The sequence below is a fragment of the Sciurus vulgaris genome (genome assembly GCF_902686455.1).
Source record: "Sciurus vulgaris genome assembly, chromosome: 4".
NCBI lineage: Eukaryota > Metazoa > Chordata > Mammalia > Rodentia > Sciuridae > Sciurus > Sciurus vulgaris.
In genome coordinates, this window is record NC_136464.1 from 10043233 (window position 1) to 10064411 (window position 21179).

At 49.6% G+C, this 21179-nt stretch overlaps 1 protein-coding gene across 10 annotated transcripts in view; it reads left to right on the forward strand.

The window, feature by feature from the left end:
* FGFR2 (fibroblast growth factor receptor 2) overlaps nucleotides 1–18871 on the forward strand; it is a 99461-nt gene extending 80590 nt beyond the window's left edge. For 9 of the 10 annotated variants that reach the window (XM_079138455.1, XM_079138457.1, XM_079138453.1 and 6 more), the window contains 7 exons: nucleotides 650–760; nucleotides 2236–2426; nucleotides 10181–10303; nucleotides 10801–10871; nucleotides 12654–12791; nucleotides 14193–14298; nucleotides 17190–18871. In XM_079138455.1, coding sequence (XP_078994581.1) covers nucleotides 650–760; nucleotides 2236–2426; nucleotides 10181–10303; nucleotides 10801–10871; nucleotides 12654–12791; nucleotides 14193–14298; nucleotides 17190–17354 — 905 coding nt within the window. In that variant the 3' untranslated portion in view covers nucleotides 17355–18871. Of the gene's footprint in view, nucleotides 1–649; nucleotides 761–2235; nucleotides 2427–10180; nucleotides 10304–10800; nucleotides 10872–12653; nucleotides 12792–14192; nucleotides 14299–17098 lie in introns of all 10 variants that reach the window. The other variant, XM_079138458.1, reaches the window with a different exon arrangement.
* The last annotated feature ends 2308 nt before the right edge of the window (nucleotides 18872–21179 follow it).

Sequence of the window (21179 nt, forward strand, 5' to 3'; positions counted from 1 at the left end):
AAGCCAAGTGTTTCTGTGGTTTCCAGGCAGAGAGTCTGTCCTTGGGGTGCGGGATGTGCTGTTCTTGCTTGAGGTTTTTTTAAGATGGGAACTGGAGCTGCTCTGAGTAGCCAATTGGAGCCATGGCCATCGGCCCACTCAGGAGTCCGCGCACACGTACATGCTTACTGCACAGTTGTGGGGAGCCTCCTGAGCCACTTTGGGTGTCCCACGGGCCACTGGGGTTGGGTTAGGAATTCTTGCTCTGGAGAAAATCTGTAGTGATTCCAAATGTTCCCACAGTGTTATCTTCTCTGCTGTCCTCGGAGTTGCTTTTGGGTGCCATGAAGTTTGATGTGTTTTCTGAGATTCCTTAGATGTGGCAGAGGATGAGACTACTCACAGTAGAGGGAAGCACGCTCACGCTTGTGAGGTCTGCGCCAGAAGACTCAGCCTTAGCATCGCAGGCCTGCGTTCGATTCTCTTCTCCAGTGACCCCCGAAGAACCCTTTGGCTGGGCACAGGGCACTCCCCTGATTAAATGAGGGAGATGGTTAGGAAAGTCCTTCCTGGTTCTGTTACTCAGTTTCAACCAAGAGTTTGGCCACCAACCGCGACAGCCCTCGAGTCAGAGGAGATGTCTGATTGGTGGTTCACCTGATGTTCACAGATGACGCCACGGAGAAGGACCTGTCTGACCTGGTGTCGGAGATGGAGATGATGAAGATGATGGGGAAGCACAAAAACATCATCAACCTTCTTGGAGCTTGCACGCAGGATGGTAAGGAATGCGTCCGTCCACCCAGCCATGGACGGAAGTCGGCCTCCTTCTAGAAGCTGCTGAGCTTCTGGACCCTGCTTCAGGGCCCCCTCATGTGCATGTTTAAAGCTGAAATACCCTTTGTAAGGTGTCCCCAGCCCCGGACACAAAGGGGGTTCTGTGCTGCACCCGGGAGCTGGGGAGAGGTAGGTGTTAGGACCCACTGTCTCGAGGTCATGACTTGGAGGTGTTTGGGGAAAAGGCCATCTCCTTATGTTTTTATAAGTGTGAAGATGAGACCCCATGTTTGGTGGAGAAGTTCTTCCCTTAGAGTAGGGTTGAGGAACCCCATCCCGCTGTGGGCCACAGATGGGGGCTCTCAGGAGGAGCTCTGGAGGAAAGAGGGGGGCAGCATGAAGGAGCGCCTCTCCCCCAGCAGAGGGATTCCCTGGCTGCTGGCACTTTGGGAACCAATGTGACAGTCATCAATAAACTTGAAAATGCCCGTTTGTCTTGGTAACTTTCCTTCAGGTCTTCTTGGGAATTGGCAACCTCCTTCTGTAAAGGACACTTGTAGGTATTTTAGAGTCTTGTGGACCCTGTGGTCTCTGTTGAAGAAACCACTCTTCACCACTGTCCTGGGTGAGCCACCCAAGTGCAGAAATACATGGACTTGGTTGTTGTCAATGGAAGCCAACGACCCAGACAGGCAGTGGGCAAGCTTTGGCCTGCAGGCTGTGGTGTGCCATGGAAAATTATGACAGTCTGTAGGAGGAAGGACACACAGCCATGTTCCTTGCTGGCGGAGACTGGGAAGCAACATAAATGCCCACGAATACAGAGGAACAGATGAAGTATAGTGTGTGGGATAGAGCAGGATGTCACCGTGAAAAGGAATGATCGGCCTGGGCTGTACAGAGTAATGTATCCAAAAGTAGGCAAAAAAAAAAAAGAGAGAGAGAAAAAGAAAAGAATAATGTATCTGTGAAATGTATCCTCCACAAGGATAATGTATCAGTGAAAATGTAGCAAAGCTCTCCTTATTCCTCCTTTCTGTGAATAAAAATAATATATTATCAATACTAGATGCAGGTAGAGTAGCCAGGATGAACTGGAAGGAGGTAGTGGAGGAGCAGATTTAGGAGAGCTGCTGCTTTCCAAGAGGGTGGTGACAGGGAGCGCACACCGCTTCTTTGTGTCATTTCTTGAAGCCTTTTGAAGATGTCATGACCAAATATTGATTCTTATTTGGAAGAGCTAAGAACACAGGTGTTCTATTTTTATGTCTGCTTTTCTGCACATAAAAACTTAAGGGGAAAAAAACCTGCTTGGCTGTGGGGCTCAGTGGTCGAGCCTTTACCCAGTCTGCCCTCATCCCAGCACTGTAGGAGCCACAGACAGCAACGTGGCGGTGAGCAACCAAAGGCCCTTTGCTGAGTGGCCCCAGGGCAGGTCCTAGCCCACCGCCTCAGGAAGCGTGTCCTCTCTGTCAACAGGGCCGCTCTATGTCATAGTGGAGTACGCTTCGAAAGGCAACCTCCGGGAGTACCTTCGAGCCCGCAGGCCCCCCGGCATGGAATATTCCTATGACATTAACCGCGTGCCCGAGGAGCAGATGACCTTCAAGGACTTGGTGTCGTGCACCTACCAGCTGGCCAGAGGCATGGAGTACTTGGCTTCCCAAAAAGTGAGTCCTTCACATTCTTCTTGGCTGGGGGAACGCCAGTTCCAAGTGCCTTTGAAGGAGCCAGGCGGTTGGGATGTGCTCATTCCCTAGATCAAGCCCTTGCATGTCTCGTACCGCCTGGAAAATATTTATGGCGTTATGCGCATTCGAGTTTAACGAACTCTGAAGAGCAAAGCAGCCTCATAAACTCAGGACGACGCTGCAGAGAGGGGCAGGAAAGACATCTCTGCTCTGAGACAGGCTGGGTTTGACGCTGTCCGGCAAGTGACTCGCTCAGGGGCGTTCCCTGTAATTTGGATGTGGGATCGTTTTTGTTTTATTTTGTTTGGGCTTCATTTGTTTGGTAGTTACTGAGTTCGGGGACGTAGACTTTTGGTGCCATGTTTAGAATTTTGAGTTCATATAGTCTTAAGTATTCCAAGAATAAAGATCAAGTGAAAGGGTATTTTAGAAACAGAATCCTAGAGGTCTGAGTTCTTTTTGGCTTCTTGGGTGAGTGACCCTCTGTGGTCAGAAGTGGGCCAGGTCCCCTGAGGTAAATCGCTGGCATTCCAAGCATGCCACTTACGAAGGAACTTGAAACATGTGAGTTACTCTGGAAGCAGTTAAGCAGGTACCCAGATGTGCTTGGGGGCATTTTGGGGAACCTGAGATACCCTTCCTCAGCCCACACTCAGGGAGGGGTGCAGGGACCCCTCCTCAGCCACATGGGCTCCATTCCTCTTCGCTGGGAAGTGTGGTGTAGCCTCAGACATTTCCTGGGTCCCCAGAAAGCTGAGGTCTGATGGGTGTGGACTTTTGTCATCTGGGGGCCTGGGCTGCTTGACAGTCACAAACCTGGATCCCCACAGGGACCTTGCGAGTTTGATGAGTGAGGTGGACTTGAGGTGCAGCCATGCTACAGCCCCGTTCTCTGTCCCATGGGAACGTAGCCCAGGGCTACCACAGATTCTGCCTTCTTTGTTTATTTGTTTGTTTGTTTTTGTTGTTATTTTGTTTTGATTTTTAAAATATTTTAAGTTTTTAAAAAAATTTTCAGAGAATCCAGAGCTCAGAAAAAAAATCCACCCCCAGCCCCTGTAAAATCTCCCAGGATATAGGTTCTAGGAAACTAATTAAAATAGTGTTGAGTTTTATGATTTTGCATGTGCATATAAGCAGGGGAGTTTGCCAGTCAGAATGTCTTAGGCATCAGGAAACAGATCCAGGATGCCGGCATTTGACAAGACATTGCTTCAAAATGTCAATGTCACAAGAGACAAAAAAGTGCCAGGGAGAGCATTCCAGAGTAAAGGAAGTGAGAGAGACAGCAACCTCACGTGAAGTGTGGTCTTGGCCTGGTTCGTTGGGGGTGGGAAGCAGGGCCAGCTTTTACATGGGACACTGTGCACAATTAAAACTTGAGCGTGGCCTGTGTCATGGTTCATGTTACTATGTCAAAGTCAAATTTGGAGGCGCCACAGGGTAACTGTGCTAAGGTGGAGGAGACAGGACGAGTGGCTTGTATCCAAAGAAAGTGTCTGAGACTTGGGAGTTTCTTCAGAGTTTGGAATATTTCCATTCACCTAATGGTATCTTGGGGATAAGACCCAACTCTAAACACAGAATGCGCACACACACAGCCTGAAGGTATCATTATACAACAATTTTATTAATTTTGTGCATATGATGGAGTTCTATGGCATGGAATTTTTCAGCTGTGACATGTCAGTACTCAAAATGTTTTGGATTTTGGGATTAGGGATGTTCACCCTGTAAATGCTGAAGAATTTAGATGTGAAGTGTTAGTGATATCTACAACTTTTTAAGGAGCTGAGCCATAAAAAAAGTATATACTGTGTGTGTGTGTGTGTGTGTGTAGGCTGAACATAGAGAGAAAGAGCACATAGGAAAGCATAATAAGCCAGTTTGGTGACCGTGGGTAGCCATTGCACTCTTTCACTTTCTCTGAAATTTTTGCAGTTTTTCAGGTAGAACACGGGGGGCAGTCTACCTGGAGGCAGCCTGGTGACTCCTGGGCCTGTTCACTCCTAGCTCTCCCTCGGGGGGAGATGGGAAGGGCATTTTTGGACCCAAAAGGATGCTGCTGGTAATATAAAATGGCAGGAGGACTGGCCGCAGCTCAGTCCTTCAACTCCGAAGGGCTCCCGGATGCCTCCTGCCCTAGGTCAGAATGGACATAGCCCTTGTTTTAGTCAGCTTGTTCACACTATGACTAAACGACCCAACCAGCACAACTGTAGAGGAAGAGAAGTTTTTTTGAGGGCTCATGGTTTCAGAGGTCTTAGTTCATAGAAGGCCAGCTCCATTCCTTGGGCTTCAGGTGAGTGGGACGTCATGGTGGAAGAGCGTGGCAGAGGGAAGCAGCTCACACCATCAGGAAGCAGAGAGACTCCACTGGCCAGATACAGATATATACCCAAAGCCACGCCCCAATTCCCACCTCCTCCAGCCACACCCTACTACTTCAGTTACCACTCCAAACCAGAACAGCCCGTGACCTCTTACAGCAAGAGCCATGAGTGATCAGAGAAGAGATCGCCAGTTAGTGTGGAAATAAAAATTACTATGTAAAAAAACTGATATGCGAACAGTATGATAAGGCCCCATTCATTCAGGACCTTAGCGCCCCATGCAGGGACCCTGGACTTGGCCCTTGGTGCAGTCAGAAACCATTAAGGAAGAGTAACAGGGCCAGGTGTGTGCTGTACAGATGGCTCTTCGTACTGCCTGCATGGCAGATGGAAAGCACCAAGTCCCTGTGGAAGTTGCTGGTAGGTTTGGGCTGGGGCTTATTGGATTCCAAGACATTGAAAGAAGTTGCTAGTGTGATTTCAGTCTTATTTTGCTGTCAGGATATTATTATGGTCTGGATGTGAGGTGTCCCCCAAAAGCTCACATGTGAGACAATGCAGGAAGGTTCAGAGGAGAAATGATTGGGTTGTGAGAGTCTTAATCAGTGAATTATTCCCTAATGGATTAACTGGTAGCTGAAGTGGTAGAGTGTGGCTGGAGGAGGTGGGAATTGGGGCATGGCTTTGGGATATGTATTTGTATCTGGTGAGTGGAGTCCTCTCTCTGCTTCCCGATGATACCATGATGTCTTGCCTCACCTTGAGACCCGAGGAATGGAGCCAACCGCTTATGAACTGAGACCTCTGAAACTGTGAAACTTGTCCTCTACCATTGTGCTACCATTGGGTCCTTTAGTCACGGCAGAAAAAAAAAAAAAAAAAAAAAAAAGGCTGACAAAAACAGATAATGACTTGACTGGGTACAGGGAGAGGGGTAGCCAGTGACGGCTCCTGATTTCCAGCTTGAGAAACTGGATGTGGTACAGCTTTCCAAGGTAAGGAAGACTTGGGAATTGGAAGGCAGGGCAGGGAATGGATTTTGGTGGAAAATTCAGAGCTCGTGTATCTGAGAGCCATTCAGAGCACGGTGTCAAACATGCAGATGCAGATCTGTGGACTGGGCAGGCAGTTGGAAAGCTGAGGAGAAAGGAGATTTCAAGCTGTGGCTGTGAACCAGTTACCCAGAGGGAAACCGAGAAAAGGAAGCCAGGAAGCCTGGGATGCAACCCTGGGAAAATTCTCACATCCCAAGATGGTGAAAAGCAGGAGACAGTGGAGGCTGAGCCCGCCCTGGCTGAAGTTTAGGAGGGAAGCAGAGGCCCCGAAGGAGGACTTCAGGGAGGGGGAGAGGTGACCTGTGCACGGTCTTGTCTAGCGTGGACACACCTCGCCCCAGAGAGTTAGGACACACTGAAGGACTCTCTGGGTTGAACAGAAGACTTGGAATCAGTGCTCAGAATGAGGAGAGAAGCACCCAAGTTGGGTCTGGCCGGCAAAGCCAGTGGGAGCCCCACACCACCCTAACCGTGTGTACCTGTGTCCCTTCTTGGTTTGGAGTTGCTCAGTAGGGTGGAACAAGAACTAGGAGTCAAATGAACTGTGCAAAATGTGAGAGTGAGAACATTTTAGGATGACAGTGGGCGGTGAATCCCTCATGGAGGGCGTTGGGGTGGGAGTAGCTGCATCGTTACCATTACTGCCTTTCCAGAGCGCGGTTGGCCAGGCATATGGTGGCAAGCACCTGCCCTACAGGATCCTACGTAACCCTCAGCACGGCTTTGCAATAGGTGGGACTAAGATCCCAGTTTCATAAGTAAGGATGCCGAGGACTGTTAGGAAGTGACAGCAAAGCTTTGAGCCCGAGCGTGGCAGAATCACTGTCCTTATTTATGGGGTAAGAACTATAGGCCCCCAGAGTAAGGTGCTGGTCCTGGAACTAAGTCCTCTGGTCCTCTACCCAGCCGTACCCAGCTCCCAGGCGGTCTTCACCTCTCTGGACTCGAGTAGGACTGAGGAAAGTTCCTGTGCGGGGGCTTTAGTTAGTAACCTGGGGAGTCGCTCCTTGACTTTGCAGAAGAATCCAGAATCCGAGGGACAGTAATGTTTCCTTTGGGCATTGCATGGTCCAAAGCCCCTGGCCCAGGCCACCTGCAGTTAAGGACCTACGGAATAGAGGTGAAGGGTGGGAGATAGAGATTTTAAGAATGTTCCCCTTGGGAGGTGCCTGCTTCCAACCCGGAAGGTTCATTCCTGAAGCTTGAGTATGAGGAAGCAGGGGAAGGGCCATGGCCTGCCTCCCCCCAGCCTCCCCCTCAGCCAAGAGATGGCCTCGTTAGAGACCCACTCCCTGAAAGGAAGGGCGGAGGGCGGCTCAGCAGACTGTTCCTTGGCCAGGCTGTGTGCTCAGCCCTGGGGACATTGCGGTCACACACGGTGCCTGGCGTCACACTGCTATCGCCTGTGTGGGGGTATGCGGGTGTGTTGGTCTTTCATCACTGTGACAAATACCTGGGACAAACAACTTAGTGGAAGAAAGGTTAGCGAGGCTTCAGCGAGTGATTGGCAGCTACATTGCTCTGGGCCTGTGAGGCAGACCATCATGGCGGAAGGGTGTGAGGAGGAAGGCTCTCAGTGTGTGGCAGCTAGAGACACAGAGGAAGGGAAGGGCTGGGGACAAGGTGTGGTCACCTCCTCCCTCCAGCCATGCCTGCCTGCCTACATTGGCCACCCAGCAGTCCATTCAGATTCTGAATCCAGCAAATCGCTGCGTCCACCGATGAGGTCAGAGCCCTCACCATCCCATCCTCTCCCCGAAACTGGACATTGCTGCACTGCCTCAACACCAGAGCTTGTGGGGGACATTCCAGATCCAGGTGTGTGGTGGGGACAGAGGGAGCCAGTCAAGTGAAGCAGCACCGGGGTGCATGTGGTAACAGGGTGCGGTTCATAGCGGGTATTTGAACCTTACACAGTTTATAAAATCCTTGCTGTTTTTAGTTCAAAGTGCACTAATTTTTCTTTTTCAGTGAAATTGCACACCCAGTTAAGCTTCCAGAGTTTGGAACCTGAGCGGTGGGACTTTCCTGTTAAGCAGTCCCCTCGTCCCATCTCGGAGGCCTCCTGGTGGGGGCAGTCAGCTTTCCTTCCTGAGCGACCCTTCTCCTGTAGGAGGAATTGCCAGACTGTCTCGGGCCCCTAATGATATAAATAGTTGGTTCTTTGGGCTGGAGAACAACTTGGATTTCTGTGAATGATGGGATCTGGCTTGCTTTAAATTCTTTTCCCTTTTCTGACTCTGGGTTCCAAGTCTTCTGTCAGCCCAGCAGGGTCTTTGGTGTGTCCTGGCTCCCCAGGATGAGGGGAGTCCGAGCTAGACTAGTGGTGGGGTAGCCCTCGGCAGCATCTCCTCCCCTAGAGCCCTGATGTGTGGTCGGGGCCCAAGGCAGGGGAAGCCGGTTTCTCCTGACCAGTAGCTTGCCAAACACGCAGAGCATGTGGTGGAGGCCGTGCACCACCCGGGGAGTTTGGCCCAGAGCTTGGAAGTTCCATCTGAAGAGGCCTCCAGACCAGGAAGACGGCCCCAGCCGGGCGGATCTGCAGGCAGCTCTGGGAGTGCTCACGTTCCCTGCTCCCGTCTGGCCAGGGATGCACAGGCTTGGTGGCCTTCCTGCTTCCCTGTTTCTGAGCTCAGCTGTCCCACAGAAGCAAGTGAACATAGCTGGGGGTGTGGGCGGAGTTAAAGAATCCTTAATTTTTATTTCCAGAGGAGTTTGGAAATGTGACCCATTGCAGCCTCATCCAGTGGCTTCTAAGCCTCTGTGTCCTGTGAGGGTTACCCTTTGCTGGTAACCTGCATACAGGCATTGGATGGTATTTACTTGCTGCTTTATGCCTACCTCTCCCAAAATTACAGGATTCAGGACCCTTATTATCATGTACCATGATGAAATCATAGTGTGTTAAAGTGCAGCTAAAACGACAGCTTATGAGTGCGTTTCATTTGTAGGAAGGAAGTTACAACGGCTAGACCTTTCTGAGACCAGAGGGCCTCCCAGGAAAACATCAGCCCTCGCTGGCAGTCCCTCTAGCAAGCACTGCAGCTGTTAGTACCCACGTGGGTGGCGAGTGCAGCTTGCAGGGCTGTGCAGGCCAGTGTTCCCACAGGGGCTGAGGATCTGGATAGATGGGGATGGCTGAGATGAGCCAGGCAGGGGCACCATTGCCTGCGTCTAAAACATGAGTCGTGGAAAGTGAGGCAGAGGAGCCCGCCGAGTGTGAAGCGTGGACAAGCAGTCTGGCAATGCCAGGGAGCAGGCAGTGACCACAGCCTGGACTGAGGAGGCAACGGTAGGGTGACAGGCCAGAGAGGCACTTTGGAGTTGGAATCAGTAGGACTTGTGTGTAAGGAGTGCTGAGTGTCCCTTTCTGATTGAGAGAGACAAAGGAGTACGAATCAAGAGAGTAGAAGCCTTACCTTGGAGGTGTCAAGGGGGACCCCAGTGTGGGATGTCCCCACGGTGAGTTGAAAATGAGAACACAGGTCTCAGGAGGGGTCGGGTGGAGGTGGGACTTTGTGACTATTGGTGTACATCATCTGGGATTGACACCACGGGGGCAGATGGAGACACACAGATGTAATGGGGCTCTTTCTCTACTTTCGAGGGACAGAGGACAAGATGAGCCAGCCGTGGAGTCTGAGAGTCGGGGAGAGGAAGAGAGTGAACCAAGAGCAAGGACGCAGAGCAGTTTAGTGAAGGGACAGTTTTCAAAAATGAGCAAGCAGTCAACAGTGTCCGAAGCTGTAGAGAGGAAGAACTTGGGGCGTTTGAGGGCCACCAGGCCTCGCAGTGGAGAGCTGCTTCACCCTCTTTAGGAGGGGCAGGGAGATGCGTCCTCTGTGGGAAGGAAATACCAAAGTTGTGATTTACCAGACCTTTCTGAGACCAGAGTTGTATTGGAGCAGAGCGTCAGAGAAGTGACCAGGAGGTGAAGATTGATGTTGGATTGAACCAGCTCTTTGCAAAATTGGCTTCAGGAGCAGGTGTTGGGATCGGAGGCGTAGGACACTCTAATGCCCTCTGTGTGTAGCGGAAGGAGGACACACTGGGGCCATGGGGCAGCTGCAGACCAAAGAGCACGGTTAGAAGTCCACTTCTCCCGAAATGAGCAGGCCTGGCCTTGGTTTAGTTATTAATTTAGAAAATCAATACCAGTCATGTCGGGGGCTCTCGGATGGTTGACCAGCTTCCTCTTCCACCCCCAGCAGGACTGTTGGAAGATGGGCCAGCCAATTTTTGACTCGTGAAGTATGTTCTCTCTGCTTTCTAAGAAATGAGCCTATTTTCTTTAGTTTCTTTGAAGCGTTTTGAAATTCGTTCTTTCTCTCCTTCTTGATTTCAGTGCATTCATCGAGATTTAGCAGCCAGAAATGTTTTGGTAACAGAAAATAACGTGATGAAAATAGCCGACTTTGGACTGGCCAGAGATATCAACAACATAGACTATTACAAGAAGACCACGAACGTGAGTCCACGGAGGGCGGCGGGAAGGGGCGGGGAGGCGCCGGAGGTTCCCAGGTGGACGCTCCTGGCCTTGGGAGCTGGAAGGCGCTTCCACCCCCACTCGTGTCCTTTGGCCATAATCTTCACAATCAGCAAATTCAGGCAGTATTTAAGATGATCTCAGGAAAGGCGGAATGTTCTTTTATCCAGAACAAGCAGCAGCCTCCAGGAGTCAGGTGTGGCTCTTGTCAGTCAGGAACAGGGCCTGGAAGTTGCTGGGTCAGTGTTGTCTAGGACCCGGCCAGGGGGATAAATGGTACTGAGACCCCAAGGCTGGCAGGTCGTTACCGCGCCCAAGCTGACGGGTTCCGTGTAGCCCAGCCGGCGCTTGTCTCTGCCCCCACCACTGACCCAGGAGCTCCGTTAGGGTTCCAGCTCTTGCATCCCGTGCAGCCTGTCGACTCTCCCGCTAGAAGCTTGTTTAATCTGTGGGTTTCTACGTTTCCTTCTCCCTGGCAGGGGCGGCTTCCTGTGAAGTGGATGGCTCCCGAGGCCCTTTTCGACAGAGTGTATACACACCAGAGTGACGTGTAAGTGACTTCTGCTCCCCGGCCCTGTCGTGGGGTCCAGTTGCAGGAACGTCTCATGTTCTTCCTGGCTGCATCCTTTGGTGGCCGCTGCATTCCCCATGTTCATAGAAGGCCTCAGGGAGCATCGGAGTTAGGGTCGGCTGGTTAACCAGGGCTCTGTGACTAGTCTGCCACCTTTGAAGAGCGTAGGAGGTAGAACTGCTCACCCCTGGTGCCTGACCACATGTCCCTCCAGCGCACGGGGTGCGCACCTGCAGAGCGGCTGTCCAACTGGCCAGCCTGCATCCGCCACTCTCTACACTCCCTTAGAGTCATCCTGCCCGCCTCCTGCTCACACTCGGGCTTGTCCTTAGGGGACACGGAGTGAGGCAAGGTCGGTTCAGATGACCTTCACCATGGCTGCTCGCTGGGATGATTCTTTAAAAAAAACAAAACAAAAATCTGGTCTGGTCTTCTTCTCTTTTATTAGAAATATGGTAGAAATCACAGAATGTTTCTATGATGCACTTAAAAATGCTGTTAGGGTCCAACTGATAATTTAGATTTTGGAGATTCCATTGTAAGATCTTGCTACCTTGGGGAGAAGTTGGAAAGGAACTATTTTTGCAAGTTTCTGGGAGTATATAATTTTTCCAAAGGAAAAAGTTGTTTTTGTTGTTGTTTGTTTGTTTTAAGGTCATTCAATCTGTTCTGTCTGTTTGAGCGCGAGGATTCTGGGGTAGGCCTGGACTCTGCCAATCGGTTGGCCCTCTCGGCAGCCCAAGCAGGAAGGGTCCTAGTTCCCATTTGAAGTCCAGTGGCTCTTTCTGCCTACGTCACGCTTCTGCTTTTGCTCCACAGGAAGCCAGGAATAGTTTCATTTCCCGAGCCCACCCAGCAGAGTCGATAAGGATAGTGTCCAGAGCTTTCACGGCCCAGGTTAAACCTGTGGTTCTCTCTTTGATTTTCCCAGGGATTGAGTCCCCTGAACTAGGCTCAAAAATAATCCAACTGTTGATATTCTCTAATTCCATCCATATATTTGCAAATGCCATAATATTATTCTTCTTTATGGCTGAGTAATATTCCATTGTGTATATATACCACAGTTTCTTTATCCATTCATCTATTGAAGGGCACCTAGGTTGGTTCCACAATCTAGCTATTGTGAATTGAGCTGCTATGAACATTGATGTGGCTGCATCACTGTAGTATGCTAATTTTAAGTCCTTTGGGCTAAAGATGTACCCCAATTGTGTATAATGAGTCAAAATGCAGTCTATAAAAATTTAAAAAAATAATTAAAAAAAAAAAAAGCCTGTGTGAATGGTGCCCTGTGGGTTCCCATGAAACTCTGTGGCACAGCATTCTTCCATCCTGACTTGGGCCCTGCACCGACTCCTGTGCCACCTAAGTGAGTTACAGAGTGTCCACCAGCCACCCAGGGCAGCCATTCTCTCAGAATGATCTTGCTGGTCTTATTCTGGCAGCTGCTGGTAGTGCTAAGGCAGTCCTTGTGTCAGGCACGTGGGGAAGAGTGAGGCGGGAGGAGCAGAGGGCCTGGAGTTTAGGAATGGAGGTCCTTGTCTCTCTAGCACCATGTCTGAGACTGAGAGCGGTGGAAAATTCCGTCAAGAGGAACCCATACCCCACCGTTCGGGGAGGCTCCTTGGAGTCGGGAAGGGGCGGGAGGATGAATTGCAGGACTCATTTATCTGTGAATGCAAGAAGTGAGTAGGCGTTTATTTTTTTTCCTGCAGTTTGGATGGGTCATTTATGCTGTATTTTCTCTCTTCTTTGTAGCTGGTCCTTCGGGGTGTTAATGTGGGAGATCTTCACCTTAGGGGGCTCGCCCTACCCAGGGATTCCCGTGGAGGAACTTTTTAAGCTGCTGAAGGAAGGACACAGGATGGATAAGCCAGCCAACTGCACCAATGAGCTGTAAGGCCATCTTCTCCCTGCCGGTCCCCCCTGAGTTACCTCTGTTTCCTAAAGCCCCAATTTTCTTAACATGCTCTGAGAAGAGTTGCTGAAGCTGTCGGTGCTCAGTCCCAGAGCTGAGGTAGCTTCTCCATCTATCACACCTTGTCCAAAAGAAAGACTAGCCTGCCACGGTGCACGGAGCGGGCTCTCAGCCACAGAGGGCAGGTGGCTGCTGCCTGGGCCAGGGCAGAGCCAGCTGGAGTGATCCTCCTGGGGCCCGTGCTATGCCTCAGTGACAGGAAGGTGCTCAGGTCAGGCAGCAAGCTAGGAAGCCATGGGGCCGAGGTGCTTGTCGCCAGCCCCAGCTTGGCAAGGGAACTGAGTGGGTGTTTCTGAAACGCCTCGACCACCGACAGTTGTTGCCATTGCAGATTGACATCACCCGCACTTGCTCAGAGTGAGCGAGCTAGCGTCTGCTTACCTGTATTTCACTCACATCTTAGCGCAGAGAACTAAAAATCTGTTCCAGCACCCATCCTGAGGGTACTGCCTCTGACTGTAAAATCACGAGCTGATTTCTAGAAAAACCCACCTCGCACTCTAGGTGGAGTTACGCTGTGTGAGTGAGGTGTGCCTCGTGCAAGGGTCGTGGCGCTGTGCCCCCTCCAGCCCTGGGGTGAACTAGGAGCAGCGATCGTCTGGGAGACCGCGCTCCATTGTGCGTCTTTTCGTGGGGATTTTACGTCAGTAATCCAGGAGTGCTCTTAGGTGAACGGGGGCCACGTTTTACAGTGTGCTACATAAAGGCACTTATCGTGCTCCTGGTTGTTCCTGTCGCTGTTTCTAACAGAGGGTCCGTTGAAACTCCCGGTCAAGATAAGGCCAGGACCGCTGGCCTCTCCAAGAGTCAATCAGGAAGTCAGAGTGCAGCCGAGCGGGGGCAGACCAGCTCGCGAACCCTTTTGCTTAAAGTTGTGGTTTTCACACTTTATTTTGTTTTAAACTGAGGAGGCTTTGTCAACTGGAATCTTTAAAACAAAACCCAAAGTGTGTTCAGCCGCACGTTCCGGGTGGAAGGCTGGAGGCCAGCTGCACACCCGTCTCCTCCCTGGACCTTCAGAAGCTCCTTGGAAGCGGGAGGCCTTGGAGACATCACTGTCGCAGGGGTGCCAGTGGAACACGCTGCGTGTTTAGCTAGATGTCTTCCAGGGACGTTTTGGGTAAAGCGATGTTTTTGTAAATCAGTTCCTTTCGGAGGAAACAAGCACTGGGTCCTTGAAAAGCGACTGACCCCTCCTCACGGAGGGGCTTGGAAAGTTCCGACACCTTCCCATCGATCAGGATATGTTGCCCGTTAAGGCTGGCCTAGCCGCGTGCCCGGTACTTAAACCAGCTCACCCGGGGACCGTCTCTCGCCAGGTACATGACGATGAGGGATTGCTGGCATGCCGTGCCCTCGCAGAGACCGACGTTCAAGCAGTTGGTGGAGGACCTGGACCGGATCCTCACTCTCACGACCAATGAGGTAAGAGCCTCCTTCCGGAAGCACAGAGGTCCTTGCTGGGTTGGGAGAGAAGCTCAGCTTCACCAGTGCCAACCCCCCGTTGGAGTCTGCGGCAGAGTCTGTCATCGTACCAGAGGGGTCAGACAGAGTTGAACGACACGTTGCTCTTGAACCACGGTCTTTCTCAGAAGTGCACTTTGTGAATTCTGACTAATGAAACCAAAGCGGAGGCCAGGCCTAGGCTGCCCAACGTTGGTGGCTCTTGGTGGCTGCTGATGGCAGTGTGTGGCCGGAATGGGGCATAGAGCAGGGGAGAAGTGTGCAGCTGCAGCATTTGGGCATGGGAGGAAGGAGCTCAGGATTCACGCTCACGAATCTGTGCCTGGTCATGAGTGTGAGCGCGCCTGGTGCCATTACCCTGGATAGCGCGTAGTGAGCTCTCGGGCGTGACCCATGCTGTCGTGGGTGATCCCAGCTGGCAATGGCCGTGGTTGGCACCTCCCTCTCTATTGTGCATGTAAGCACACGCAGCCTCCCGTGGGGAGTGACGGTTAGGATTTTTTAGTGAAAACTGGTACCTGTTTGTTAAAGTATTTATTTTCTCCAAAATACTTGTAATCTGTGCCCACCAAAGAAACACTGGCACTCGGTACCCAACCCAGAGAGAGAGTGGTCATTAGCGCTGTGGCAAGAAAGTGTGGTTAGGCCCTGAGCAGGAAAGATGATAAACACCAGAGTCCAGGAAAACCCCACGGGGGGAAATTAGTCATGAACGAAATCTGAGATATTTAATGAGGATGTAGGAACGATATTCCTTCACATGGGGAAAAAACAAAAAATGACCCCAGATGGTACAGTTGTCTGTGCCGCAACAAAATGTTAAAATCTCCCAAATATCTTAGAAAATCATACTCAATTTTTAATGAACAGTGTTAGTGATTTTTTTTTTTAATAAATAAAAATACAGTCAAATGGACCGATAGGAAAGTCAACTCAGCAACTTTATCTTGTGCGGTTGACTGTGTCTTGTGCTTAACGGGAGAGATTGCATTTAAATGAATGCAGCCGACCTTCAGAAGTTGAAAGGAACAGTTCAAGGGTGGCGGGGGAGGGGCAGACACCAACTTTCTTCTCCTGCCAAAATTGTTGGTTCTAGTATAAGTTCCTTTAACCCTCGACTTGGAATCCACTGATACTCCTATTTTTTTCCTATCAGATCTGAAAGTTTATGGCTTCATTTAGAAACTGGAGAAAGCACTAAAGTTCCCTTTTAATGATCCCTTTCCCTGCTCCACGTTACACATTTATATATTTGCATTTAAAGAGGGTCCGTTCATACTGAAATTTATATGTAGTATCCTAAAATAAAAAAGCAGAATGCCATATTGTCTAATGGATATAAAAATTGAAGTTTCTTTCCTTCTGAAAATCATTACCATATGCTTGAGAAAAATGGTTCCATTTAGGACAAAATTTCATTTTTATCATTGTAAGCAAAAAGTTCTCTTTTGATGTGGTGGGCGTGTTTGTTTCTAGTGGTGCGGTTAATACTGACGTTGTTGGAACCGACACATCCCCCTTCTTGGACGGGGACTCTCTCTCGCCAGCCCTGGTGATGAATTATAGTGTTTTTTTTTTTTTTTTTTTTTTTTTTTTTTTTTTTTTTTTTTTTTTGTCTTTTAAAACATATAGTTGCCAACATTCCGTGGGCTCCTTTCTGATAACGCCGAGGCTGTTTCTGCTGTGGTCAGCACTTTTTGGGCCCCTCTGGGTGAAACCGCATGTCACAGAAAAGTGGTTGGCTTCTGGATGTGTGAGCACAACCACCCAGCATACCAGCTTGGTTGAGGCAGCGAGACCGAGAAAGTCCCCATTTAGAAATCTTCCCCTGGCTCCAGAGCAGGGTCAGCAAATGCTTTCGGTAAAGGTCCAGAGAGTAAATATTTTCAGCTTTGAGGGCCATATGGTCTCTGTGGAAGCTCTGCCTTCATAGCTTGAAAGCAGTCACAGACTGTATGTAAATAAATGGGTGTCTGTGTTCTACTAAAACTTTATGGACCCTGAAATTGGAATGTTATGAATTGTATATCATTTTATGTCATTTGAGTGCCATAAGATGTTACTCCTCTTTTGAGTTTTTCCACCCATGTGCAAATGTGAGCGACTGTCCTTAGCTCAGGAGCTGCCTGGGTGTAGGGCCTATTCTCCTGGGTGCAGGGGGATCTTAGCAGCCACAGCAGTGCGGAGCTTTGGGGAATCTTAGACCTTCAGAACTCTGAAACTTGACCTTCATTTCCCTAAGCTTCCCTTTAACGGCCCACTGTGGATTTATGTACCCGAATGAATCCAAGACTTTTTCGAACCTGTTTACATTTTCAATCGAGCGAGCTTCTGAGAATAATGAATTACAAATGTCTGAAAAATTATGCCCTGAATGAAGAAGTGTTCCCCTTAAATTGTCCTAGAAATTGTAATAGTAAAATGTAATTCAGAAAATGAATTTTCATGGTCCCTCATGGAAGGAGGGTCCTAGGGACCCACAGCCTGATGGGAGTTTCTACTCTGCTGAGTCTTGAACTTGAACTGCGTGCTCTAGGATGGGGGTACCCGGCCAGGGTTCACGTAGGTCCCTAGAGGCTGAGGAGACCCTGCCACCTGCAGTGGGAGTGGATGAAGCTGGGCTTGGGCGAGGTCTCCCTGGCAGTCGGGGAGGCAGGCGCTGCAGGCCTTCGGGGGTGGGGGGGGTCCCTGTGCCATCCCAGCTGTGCCACCATCTCAGGAACCTGCGTTTGAAACATGACTCTTGTCTCCCTTCTTTCAGGAATACCTGGACCTCAGTCAGCCTCTCGAGCCGTATTCACCTTGTTATCCTGACCCGAGATGAAATAAAACGTCTCTCTCCCTTCTTTCAGGACTACTTGGACCTCAGTCAGCCTCTCGAGCAGTATTCTCCTAGTTACCCCGACACAAGGAGCTCTTGTTCTTCAGGGGATGACTCTGTGTTTTCTCCGGACCCTATGCCTTACGAACCTTGTCTGCCTCAGTTTCCACACATAAATGGCAGCATTAAAACATGAACGAGTGTGTCTTCCTGTCCCTGCACAGGGCAGTGCCTGGAACCTACCTACACTGAGCAGACAGGCCTTCTCTCCCAGGGCCTGTTGTCTCCACTTGTATATATGGATCAGAGGAGTAAATAATTGGAAAAGGAATCAGCACACGTGTAAAGATTTATACAGTTGAAAACCTGTCATCTTCGCCAGAAGGATGTTTTCTGGAGCAGTGGACAGCCACGAGCCACTGCCCCTCCTACCCCGACCCACTGTGGGTACTGACTGTGCCCCATTGGACTCAAGGCAGACACATTCTGCCTTCCTTGTTAATTTTGTAATAATTGGAGAAAATATATGTCAGCACACACTTACAGAGCACAAATGCAGTATATAGGTGCTGGATGTATGTAAATATATTCAAATTATGTATAAATATATATTATATATTTACAAGGAATTATTTTTTGTATTGATTTTAAATGGATGTCCCAATGCACCTAGAAAATTGGTCTCTCCTTTTTTTTTTTAATAGTTATTTGCTAAATGCTGTTCTTATACAGAATTTCTTAATTTTCACCAAGCAGAGGTGGGAAAAATACTTTTGCTTTCAGGGAAAATGGTATAACATTAATTTATTAATGAATTGGTAATATACAAAAGCAATTAATCATTTATAGTTTTTTGGTAATTTAAGTGGCATTTCTATGCGGGCAGCACAGTGGACTAGTTAATCTATTGCTTGGACTTAACTAGTTATCAGATCCTTTGAGAACAGAAATATTTACAATATATGACTAACTTGGGGAAACAGAAGATTTGATTTATTTGTGTTTAAACTCTGCTGTCAGATGATTTTATGCTTAAACCACCTGGATGCCCATATAACAGGAAGCTGTTCATAGGAAGGTGTTTGGTGTTGGTGTGCAGCTCTGTCTGTGGCCAGTGCTGCTTTTAGCTGGATTTCCCAAGACACATGGTACCAGCGCCCTTGCTCAAAGATGCCTTAATCCATTCCTCGAGGACAGACTTCAGCTGGAACCCTAGGACACAGGTTCTCTCCGGCAGCTGGCCTTCTGCCCCTGAGTCGCACATTTGTCAGATGAGCCTGCGTCCTCCACAGTGCGTTTCGATAATGGCTTCCAGGTTCTTTGGCATCAGAGATGCCTTTTAGGATCTTCAAAGAACCATCATAGAAAATGGAAACACAGAAATGCTCTGTTGAGAGTTGGGGGCTGCTTCCATCTTCTTAAGGGCTTGCTTCCGTCTGCTGCTGACAAGACCACCTCAAGATCCGGCCCATCAGACAGAATAGCTCCATCTTGTTCATTCTGTATGAAAGTATTGTGTTTTGCTTGGGAAACGCCCACTCACTTTGTGATAGCCATGCAACATGAATGCAGAAGACACTGATTTTATGTGTTATGAAATTGGAGAAAGTATTTAATAAAACCTGTTAATTTTTATACTGACAATAAAAATGTTTCTACAGATATTAATGTTAACAAGACAAAATAAATGTCATGCAGCTTATTTTTTTAATACTCGTGTCTTACCAAATGGTTTCCTGTGCTCGGAGGTGTTGACAGAGTGCTGTGTGATGTAAATGCACAAAAGGCAGAACTGGAAAGCTCTTTGTTTGCCACAAGCAGGAGTGACTTGCCAGAGGGGTTGGAAGGGAGCAGCTGTACCTGGGGTACACCTGGGGAACATGGATCCTACTGAAATTGGTTCAAGCCCTGACTGGTTTGCTCACTGGCACCTCAGGGGAGGGAGTCCTCATTCCTTCCTGGGTCCCCAAGTATCAGTGTGGGAGAGAGGTGGAGCAGATGGGGAGGTATTGGCGAAGGGAGACGCTCAGAACACCTAATCCCAGGGACCTTGAACCCTTCCAGGCTGGTTTCCTCGGATGCACAAAGTCCAATTCATTTCAAAATTTCCAAGAAATGTGAAAATAGGAACAAATTTGTTTTCATACCACCAAGAATCTGGAAATAGCAATGGAGTTTTGCCTGTTAGTTAACACGAGGGTCTAGGACATCGTGAGTTCCCATTACCTCTACTTGCCAGCCACGTTGGCACCAGGAAAAATAGATAACAGGACCCTTCTCCCAGGCCACAGCCAAGCTCTTAGACCCTGGCAGGGCTGTTGGTAGGCAGAGCTGGCCTGTGGGTCTCTGCTGGCTTCGAGGCCATTAGCAGTGGAGCAAGGTTCTTACCTGGCATCGAATTTGCCAACCTCCAGTGCAGGGTTATGACCCCACCAAAAGAATGTGATCCAAAAAATAAGGTGTGTGGAAGCAGCCTAAGGAAAGTGTCACCTGGTGGGCACGTGTGTGTGTGTGTGTGTGTGTGTACAGGGTGACTATGCTGCAGCCCTCTGACGTTTCCTTGGCCAGGTGCTGGGTGGACCTCCTGGCACTGCAGGTATTCAGAGCAAGCTAAGGATCCACAGCCATTCTTCTCTGGCAGATCAGTGGTGCATCTTCCATAATCTTGAGAACTAAAGGACGTTGGTGACCATGTAGGTTCGCTGTACTTGGCCCTTTCAAGGAGATGGGTGGGCAAGAGTTCTAATCCAACAGTTGACCATTTTTGGTTTTAGAATTATTTGGAAAGGGACATTCGTCATGAAGAGATAAGGGACAGGATGGTCCATTTAAAGGACTGGAAATACTCCCCCTCCTTTTTCAGACCTGCCTTAGACTGGACTTGGTAAGAATCCCGAGGCTGATGACCTTTGCCCTCAGATCGATGAGAGATGACAGGCAGGTAGATGTCTTAGATGGGGGAGCCTGGGCTCCTCTGTTGCCAGCTAGGAAGGGAGCTTTTGAGAAGCTGCTGAAGCTCCTGCTGGTGGTGGCCTCTGGCAGGATGGGAGGGTGGAGAGGTGGCCTCCACAGGAGCACGACCCCTCCCCCTCCCTCCTTACCTTGGGGAGCTGCTCTCTCTCTGATCTGTGGGGGGTGCCTCACCCCACATTGGGAAACAGCAGCTGTGTGTATGGTAAGACCCCCCATCATTCTGAAAGAGTGAAGGCCCAGTCCAGAGAGCTCGGCTGTTGCAGGACAGGAACATGAGAGATCAGCAGCCTGGAAAATGGTCCAAGTAAAGGCTGCAGCTTGTGTGGTGTGGGAGACAGAAGGGGTGGTGGGCCGGGCGGGGATGGAGTGGTCTATTTCTCAGAGCAGGGTGATGCTGGGCAAGTCCCAGATTGTGCCTGGACTTTGACTTCCTCCACTCTGGAACCTGTTGTCACCAGCCTCATGGGCCTACCGTAAGGGTCACCTGTAGGGACTCGGCTCCAGCAGAAGATGCTCCAAAAAAAAAAAAATTTTTTTTTTTCTTCCTGAGAATTTTTAAATACATTTTGGTGTTTTTTAAAAAATGTTCACAATGTTGTGCGCTCATCACTACTACCTAATTCCAAATATTTCATCACTCCAAAAAGAAGCTTTTTACCATTAGCAGTCTTCCCGTTCCCCCTCCTCCAGCCCCTGGTGCCACATTGGTGGCCTGTGGATTGACCTCTTCCTGACAATTCACATAAAGGGACTCATACAGTACGGGGCCTTCGTGTCGGGGGTTCCTTCCCTCAGCCTGCTGCAAGGTCCATCCACAATGCAACATGTATCTGTACCTCGTTTCTCTTATTTCCAATTACCTGCCTCTGTGTGGGCATGCGCATTCATCCACTGCCAGGCACACGGGTGGCGTTCGCTTCCTGGCTGTGCTGTGTAAAGGTTCGTGTATGTTTCCTTTCACTTAAGTGGACACCCAGGAGTGGAGTTGCAGGAGTCCTGTGGTAACTGTGTTAGCCACGCTGAGGTCCCAAGTCACTGCACTCTTGTG